The 8,294-nt window shown below is 39.7% G+C and overlaps 3 protein-coding genes across 3 annotated transcripts; all 3 read right to left on the bottom strand.

The window, feature by feature from the left end:
* LOC145889024 (beta-1,3-galactosyltransferase 5-like) lies at positions 1-1,626 on the bottom strand. Its single transcript, XM_082979897.1, has 4 exons — positions 1,384-1,626; positions 1,159-1,316; positions 740-986; positions 1-655 (listed from the first exon to the last, which is right to left on the bottom strand). The coding sequence occupies exons 1-4, from the start codon at positions 1,419-1,421 to the stop codon at positions 85-87; spliced, it is 1,014 nt and encodes a 337-aa protein (XP_082836023.1). The 5' UTR covers positions 1,422-1,626; the 3' UTR covers positions 1-84.
* A 907-nt stretch (positions 1,627-2,533) lies between these two features.
* LOC145889020 (beta-1,3-galactosyltransferase 5-like) lies at positions 2,534-5,171 on the bottom strand. Its single transcript, XM_082979894.1, has 5 exons — positions 4,979-5,171; positions 4,546-4,717; positions 4,146-4,267; positions 3,723-3,969; positions 2,534-3,483 (listed from the first exon to the last, which is right to left on the bottom strand). Exons 1-5 carry the CDS (start codon positions 5,169-5,171, stop codon positions 2,931-2,933), a joined length of 1,287 nt encoding a protein of 428 aa, XP_082836020.1. The 3' UTR covers positions 2,534-2,930.
* Positions 5,126-7,965, bottom strand: LOC145889023 (uncharacterized). The gene is made up of 11 exons (XM_082979896.1): positions 7,853-7,965; positions 7,693-7,769; positions 7,491-7,607; positions 7,357-7,433; positions 7,238-7,290; positions 7,111-7,180; positions 6,935-7,042; positions 6,605-6,750; positions 6,105-6,168; positions 5,939-6,049; positions 5,126-5,868 (listed from the first exon to the last, which is right to left on the bottom strand). Exons 1-11 carry the CDS (start codon positions 7,880-7,882, stop codon positions 5,681-5,683), a joined length of 1,041 nt encoding a protein of 346 aa, XP_082836022.1. The 5' UTR covers positions 7,883-7,965; the 3' UTR covers positions 5,126-5,680.
* Positions 7,966-8,294: the final 329 nt, after the last annotated feature.

Raw genomic sequence — 8,294 nt, 5'->3', positions numbered from 1 at the left:
TAAAGAAGGCAATTAAGTATGAAAATGGGCCCATAACGCGGTGGTCACCCGTTACATATAGTTTATATTTATCAATTTTATATTTTACGCCAATGTATCATCAAACCGCTTTTGGCACATCGGTTTGTCCACAAACATTCGAAATAATTTTGTCCATTCTTTCCAAATAAAGTTGCGCCTTTCACTAAAGTTGATGTTCTTGTAGTTATCCAAATGTACTGAGATGTTTTTCGAAGGCAGTACCAACTGGGAAGAGTGAACACCGATTTCTTCTCGCAGAATCCCGGTGATCCATACATCATCCACGCGCATCGGTATACGCGTTTTTGCGACCTGCCAAAGTCGTGTGACAAGGTCTACGTTCATAACATACATTCCGCCGAGACAGAACTTGTGGTATGTCGCGTTCGGGTACTCAGGAATTGTCACGAACCACTTGCTGTATATATTCCGCACAGGGGCGACATTTTCAAACATGTTAAAACCGCAGAGTAGAGGAAAATTCTTGCTGTCTTCAGCCAGTAGACGATGAACGACTTCTTGCAGCTCCCCGATATTCAGCATGAAATCGTCGTCGGCAGTTGCGTATAACTGGTATGGTTGTAGATTCTCTGACGCCCATCTCATTCCGGTTAGGGTTTTAAATCCTATGTTCCTGAAACGGTTGTTGGTAAACGTGTTTACACTATGCAAGTAAGGGATATATGTTGCATTACTCAACATAGTTTTGTCAACTAACCTGTAATCGTCTGGCCCGTCGTAATGTAAGATATCGTGGTAACGATCCTTTTCTTTTTCAAGAAGAGCTTTCGTCACTCGTCCAGTGACATCGATTCCACTGGGAGCCAATTGACCCACCACAAAAAATGTTGTGAAATTCGCATTTCCCAATCGATGCAACGATGCCCACGTGCGGCGAATTATTTCCCGACAATAAAAATTGGACATTTTTGATTTGACAAAAATGACCATGCTCCACGTTGTATCTAAGTGTCAAAGAGGATACGTACATAGATATAGATATAGTTAGCATGGATTGGATAAAAACAAAAAAACAACTGTTTTTTTAAAAATGCAAAATGATATGATACATGGTCAGACTACATGTGTGATGGAAAAAGTACGTCTCAGGATTTATATTCATAATAATAAACTTACTGCGAAAGTTGCAGTCATTTAATTCTATTATGCTTCTGTTCAACCATGGCTGGTCAATATATGCTATGTCCACCGGTTTTATAGCAGCCACAAGAAGCGACGCAGGCGTTGCTTCGATGTGAGAATGCTGCATTCGTGGTAATATTGATTTATCCATCCTGAAAGTTTACTAAGCTTTCATTTCTAATTGAACACGCATAAAAATGCAATAATTTCATTGCATACTTGACTCTGAATTGGGGCAAAGAAAAGCGCATTAACATGTAGAGAAATGTACAGCTAACAATGAAGCCGATCAACTCCCATTTCAGCCAGCGAGGGCCTCCAGACCCTGTTCTTCTTTACCGCTGTCTTTTGCTCGCCATGTGGCGAAACCTGTGTTTTGTGGCAACGGCGAAATTGATAAAGCAGTCAACAAGAATTTAATCGTTGTATCCTAAACTATTGCGTTTGTTGTTTTGGTTCATGGATTAACTGTAAAATATAACAAAAAAAGGGAGTCATTTAAAATAAATACATCTCCAACTGAACAATCTGTCTTAATTTCGTTTTATAGCTTTTATAAGTTTCTTGAAATGAGAAATATTCCAGTAGTATCCTTGATTACCCGCAATAAAATGAAGACTTAGTTTTAAATTATTATGAAGCGTTTGTGTTTTAACACTTACACAATTTTCTACAACTTCCTGCAATTTGATTTTATTACTAAATTATTGTTTTCAGCAATGCAACACTGATACTAGATCTATCACCTATCTCAGAGGTTGACGCTGTTTAAGAACATGTAAATTCACCACAAGAAACAGAATACAAAACTATTCCGATGGTAATGAACATCAACAGGTATTTACCGTTTCACTGAGGTTAGTGCTTGTCCTGATGCTGAAAGCAACGAAAGTTGCTGTTTGAACAAAAGGTATTAAGTTACCTGCTCACACAATAAACCACAAAACAAGTTCGAATACAAATGAACCTTTTTTTCTACGTTGGTTTTACGGATCATAAACCTTCAGTTTACTTCTTTGTCACGTGTTTTAACGGGGATTGTAATCGAAAAAAATGCTTCAAGTTTTACGCCATCGATGCAAATAAATAGAGCATTTCAATTTCACTGCATGGGTGAGCAATTTACTGCGTGTTGTGCGCTGGAAACCGTTCTTTGGGGGTGCTTGAGCAACTAGCAAAATACGTACATTCCTTGATGTGATTACGGCTACATGACAAAGAGGCTAATGTTATTCTTAGTGACTTCATCTAAAAAACTTTATTATGTTAATGCCATGTTTTGTGTTGCATCACTTTCACAACTTTATTAGAGCGTACTTAATTGATGACAAGTATTTCCAGCCCAAACGTATCAAAACATAACTGAGATTTATTGTCTACTGTCAATAGAAAAAATCAAAGATAAAACAAACATATTTTTTAATATTTGTCTAATTAAGCACCTTGTTTGGACTTATTTTTGTAGTTATATATGTACATTACCTAGGATTTCAGCTGCTTTTATAAAGCTGCAGTTGAAAACTGGTGAGCTGGCATTCAACAAATCTCGGAAACGTGCAATGTCAACAAACAACATACACCAAATGTAATAGAAAGCAAATGGTCAGAACCGCACACATGTAAAACACGCCAGAGGATGACTTATAATGGATAAACAATGCACCATACTTTGTATTCACACTGATATCGTTCCATGTGAAACGTGAGTTTGCTTGCAAACAGCAGGCAGTGGGGAAATGCATTTGTTTAGATTAAGTTTCACACAGCTAACCCTGTTGACACATCGGCTTGTCCACAAACTGTTGAAAGATTTTCGTCCATGCTTTCCACATGAAGTGGCGCCTTCCCCGAAACTGGACTTTCTTGTAGTTATCCAAATGTACTGAGATGTTTTTCGAAGGTAGTACCAACTGGGAAGAGTGAACACCGATTTCTTCTCGCAGAATCCCGGTGATCCATACATCGTCCACGCGCATCGGTATACGCGTTTTCGCGACCTGCCAAAGTCGTGTGACAAGGTCTACGTTCATAACATACATTCCGCCGAGACAGAACTTGGGGTATGTAGCGTTCGGGTACTCAGGAATTGTCACGAACCACTTGCTGTATATATTCCGCACAGGGGCGACATTTTCAAACATGTTAAAACCGCATAGTAGAGGAAAGTCCTTCCCGTATTCAACCAGCAGACAATCTACTACTTCTTGCAACTCCCCGATATTCAGCATGAAATCGTCATCTGCTGTTGCGTATAACTGGTAGGGTTGTAGATTCTCTGATGCCCATCTCATTCCGGTTAGGGTTTTAAATCCAATATTTCTGCAACGAGAAAAACATGGTTATTCTTTGTTTATTTCGAAAAATAATAAAACCTGGGATTGAATATTGCATTAAGGTGGATATTTCTTTAGCTTCCCTGTTACACCTTTTCCGGGCAGCCTCTTCGGTTTAAAGCTGTTCAATTCTCGCCATTTTATTGTACTCGTTTACAACGCAACTATACGACGGGAAACATAAAATTATGAATTATAAATTACAAAGGACTAACAAGCACTGACTTGTAATCGTCCGGCCCATCGTAGTGTAGAATATCGTGATATCGATCTTTTTCTTCTTCTAAGAGAGCTTTCTGTGTTTGGTCGGCTTTATAGGGTCCGCTGGATGCCGACTTACCCACTACAAAAAATGTTGTGAAGTTTCCACTTTCTAAGCGGCGCAGGGACGCCCACGTGCGGCGAATCATTTCTCTGCGATTAAAGTTGGTCGCTTGGGATTTCACAAAAATGACCATGCTCCACGATGTATCTAATTAACGACAAGGGCATTCTTTCGGTTTGCAAATATATATATACATATATATATATATATGTACTTAGCATTGATTAGAAGAACAACATTTCCACAAGTTTTTGAATCACATTTGTCTTGTGAAGATTTTTCTCTGTGTTAGTACTGTAGCATACAATCGTGCTGGAACTTACTATGGAAGTTGCAGCCACTCAATTCTGCGTAACTTGTATTCAACCATGGCTGGTCAATATATGCGATGTCAACAGGTCTTATCGCCGCCACGATTAGGGGTGACGGCAGAATGTAAAATTCCCTGGGTAAACACAAACATATGAAGGAATAATATCACAAACCATTCTTCCGAGAATTTCAAGTTTTTTTAACTAATACCTTGAAAATTAAATATTATTTTCACATGTAATTTACCAATCGAGTGGAAGTCCTACCTTAGGGGAAATTTTTATTACTGTTAGCAGTTGTTATTTGCTTAATAGGGGCCTACGCTTAACATAGAAGGCTACAAAAATAATGTTTGATGTAATGTCCCGTTAACTATAAGCAACTCTCTATCTGATAAATCAACAGCCCTACCTATTTCTGTTTCGAGACACGACGGAGTACATCAACAAGGAGATGAACGAGCTGCAAACCACCAACACCATTATCTGTATTAACGCACATCTAAGCCAAGGAGGTTCCTGAAAAGGTCTAGTCCGTCGTATTCGTCTGATCGTCATGGGACGACCCCTGTACCTCGTGGCAACTGCGTGGAGAAAATTTTAAGTATACATTGGCGCAATACTGCAGGCTTGGGCAAGACCTAAAACCAGGCACGAAATTTACGCTTTAATGCAAAGACTTTCTGGTGGGTGTAGAATCACATAAGGCAGTGACTTGCAGACAGTACCACTGACTAGTTGACAGACAGGACCCGCCACAGTCACCAAAGCTGAACTGATGAGACCTAATGTTTGGAAACGGTGTGCGGGGTCTGCATCGTATTGTCCTGGTTAACTTTTCTTACTCAAATAACGGCGAAGATCCAATGCCTCCAACTTTTGATTTTCCATGTGCTTCATTGTCACAATTTCCGAATTGTAACTACTAGCAAAGTGAAGCCAAAACGTGTATCGGGACAGACACTGCGTCTTGGAACCTTGTAACCGACAAATCAAAAGCAGAGATAGTAATTTAATCCCATTTGAAACCCGATACATCGGTAGGAATTATTTCCAGTGAAATTTACCGCTGAAGCTTAAGCCTGCGAAACAAACAACTAGTCAGCCTAGCACAGCCTAGCACAACAAATCGGTATCACGGCGTGCTACTATGTTTAATCAATACGAACCGCATCATCACTATTTAATCTTGCTGTCTTGGATGGGCTGTTTCGTTCAATAATTTACTGATATTAGATAAAATTCATTACCCGTAACTGTCTTTGCCACTTCATTTATATCACAAAGCGCGTAGGTTAACATTTAATTCGTCCAAACCCTGCGCTTGCTTCTCGTCACGTTGCATTGCATCAAAGGTCAAACACACACACATACACACTCCAACACTTGAAAGTGATTCCGCACGATTTCCTACGCTTTTAGCATGCGATCATGATGTCGAACATTACGTCAGCGATCGCCCTCGTTTACTCTTAGTCGTCCTCTTTGTCAACAGCTCTGTTTCCCAGAAAACACAAAACTTCATAGCATGATGCCAATCTATGCGTCTATCCGTGTTGTCTCATGGTTTGTCGGAGAAGAGCTTTGGGACGAAGGGCGACTTCCACTTCGTCCTCGAGACGATGGCGTCCGAGGTTTTGCAAAGTGCAAACGACCACCGTCGGATTGAAAGCACGGAAGCCCAACTTCTTCAACTCTTGAAACACAGCGTGAAGTCTCTCTTCGGGGTGTTCCCCTGTTTTAACATTGCGAACATTCAACTACGACATGAACATACATCAATCAATAGAACAAGATTATTTAACCTTTATCGCCAATAACCGCCAGAAAATGTTCGTCGTCCTTGAAGTAACGGAAGAAGCGGTTCACGTCATCAACTGTCATTTTCCCGCATATATGATTTTGGATGCTGTGCACTGTGGGTAAAAATAGTACATGTATATAGGCCATGGCAGCTGTAATAAAACATACGTGCTATGTCAGAAATTTGGAAAACTAGTCGTTGTTTCGGTTGAAAGCGTCCGCTTATTTCTTCCTGTTGAAAAATCAACATAATATCTCTGTTTAAGTAGCCGATGGTTCGAGTTTTTGCATTAGTCGTATATTTTAACATACATGCGGCTTTAAGAAACTGTAACTTAGGCACAACTGTAAAATAAACGTCAAAGGGAAGCAGTGCATCATGCTAACTACAAACGGAGAACTGCACTTGGACAGAACACGTGGAAAGTATAACTGGCGTAGAGCATGGGGCGGCAAAACACTATACAGCCATAGCCAAGCACAACATTTTCCTTGCCTCGATTTCACAACAGTTCGTAAAATGCCCAGTCGCAGTATAAACTTTTTTGTTATGTATAATACGCATTTTAACCAGGCATAATTGTCTAACCTTTTAAAAGGATGATAATACATGAAGTATACGTTTTTTGAAACCAAAAACATTATTAAAATTTTTGTGTAAGACATACCTTTATTAAAATGGACAACATTTCAGCAGATCGAAGAGATTCTGTCTCTTTGAAATATTCAACCAATGAAGTTGGATTAAACTTCTTTCTGAGGCGCGAAGACAACTGTTCGAAGGTGAGAGACATTCTTTTTACCGGCTCCTTGTCTACAATAAAGCCTTCATGTTAATTTAACTCAAACCCGACTAACGATATAACGTACAACGATAAGTATTCGGTCGTGCAAAGTGACACACATGCAAGTCATTATTTGTTGACGTAATTCTCAAATTGTGACGATACATTGCCATATATGGCAAACAAGTGACTGACAACGTAATATTTTATTACAGTGCTTCAAATATTCAACCAAAGGCTCGTCGCTGGTGAAATGTCTGACCATTTTCAAAACGTCACGTTTCGTCATTTCGTGTTCAAGCACCCTCTGGACTTTCAGCACTGAAAAGAAAACAATTTGTAACGCTCGACAATGCGGGAGTATTGACAATTTACAATCGTAGAACTACTTATTCTCGCGGATGACTCCTTTTGTAACTTTTGTTCCCTCTTAACTTCCTTTCTTGCGTTCTTCGCGAGCTGAGAAAAATGAAAAAATGTTTTTTACGTAAATTATGAACTTCACAAAATTCTTACTTGTACGGGCGGTAATCTCTTCACCAAAAACTGCAGAAGGAAACTGAAACCAACTGTAACAAAAAATACGCTTATGCAGTAGAAAGAATAAACTCAAAAACTAATTTCATACTTCCTACCTCGTTCGTTCCTGCTTTGGTGCACAATCAATTTACTTGAGGGCATCGAATTAACTCCTTGTTTGAAATAAGGGGTCCTGCAAAGGGGTATAATTACACCTATTTGCATTGAAAACTCAACTTGGTTTTACAACCTTGTGCAGGGCAAATGAATCAGCATATTTAACAGCGACGGCCGTTCTTTTTGTTCACCATTCCCAACAGCAGCAGGGTCTCTCCGCAACATGGAACGTTGACCCGGTTCGTGGTCCCTGGAGCATGTAATCAAACACCCATACACCGTCAACCAAAGGAAAAGTTAAATTGTCAATACATTATTAAACAGGTCCAACGTACCGTGAAGCATCTTCTTCTTTGCTAGCTGACTTGCATTTTTTGACCATAGGCTGCTTCTTTAATAATTTTCTGAGAGCCTGCAAATTGATATAACTTGATTCAACATTGCACGTTTTCACGTTCTCAACATTGTGTTTCTTAACGAACAAGCATCCATTACCTTGCCTTTTAGGAGGTTGGTACGAAACATATCGCTTCACAGCGTTGAATATCTCGCAAACTATAGATCCACAGTTGGTTCCACCGAACACAGCGCAGCGCGTTCTACTTTAACAACAAAGACAATTGTTATCCATTCGCGAGACCACCTCAAAGCCCAGCAGTAAAACATGGGGCGAAAAAAGTACTGCGTCATTTTTGTGCGATTGCGCCAGAGCTATATTAAGCGTAGCGTGTTTGGATTGGAGCCCACGTGCAACGTTACGAGGCGTCTTTTGGGCGTTGCGTCTGGGAAATGTTGATTTCCACAAGTTTCTGTTTAGCAGTACGTTATACGGTTGACTTAAGTTGAAATCAAAGTAGCATTACAGTAAGTAACTATAATAGAGATAGATTTCTCCGATAAGTCGCACGACAGACTTCGTACAAAATTAAAACAAAGA

The sequence above is a fragment of the Ascidia mentula genome, chromosome 2, assembly GCF_947561715.1.
Source record: "Ascidia mentula chromosome 2, kaAscMent1.1, whole genome shotgun sequence".
NCBI classification, from domain to species: domain Eukaryota; kingdom Metazoa; phylum Chordata; class Ascidiacea; order Phlebobranchia; family Ascidiidae; genus Ascidia; species Ascidia mentula.
Note: the sequence above shows the minus strand (reverse complement) of the source record. Positions and strands in the feature narration are given on the sequence as shown.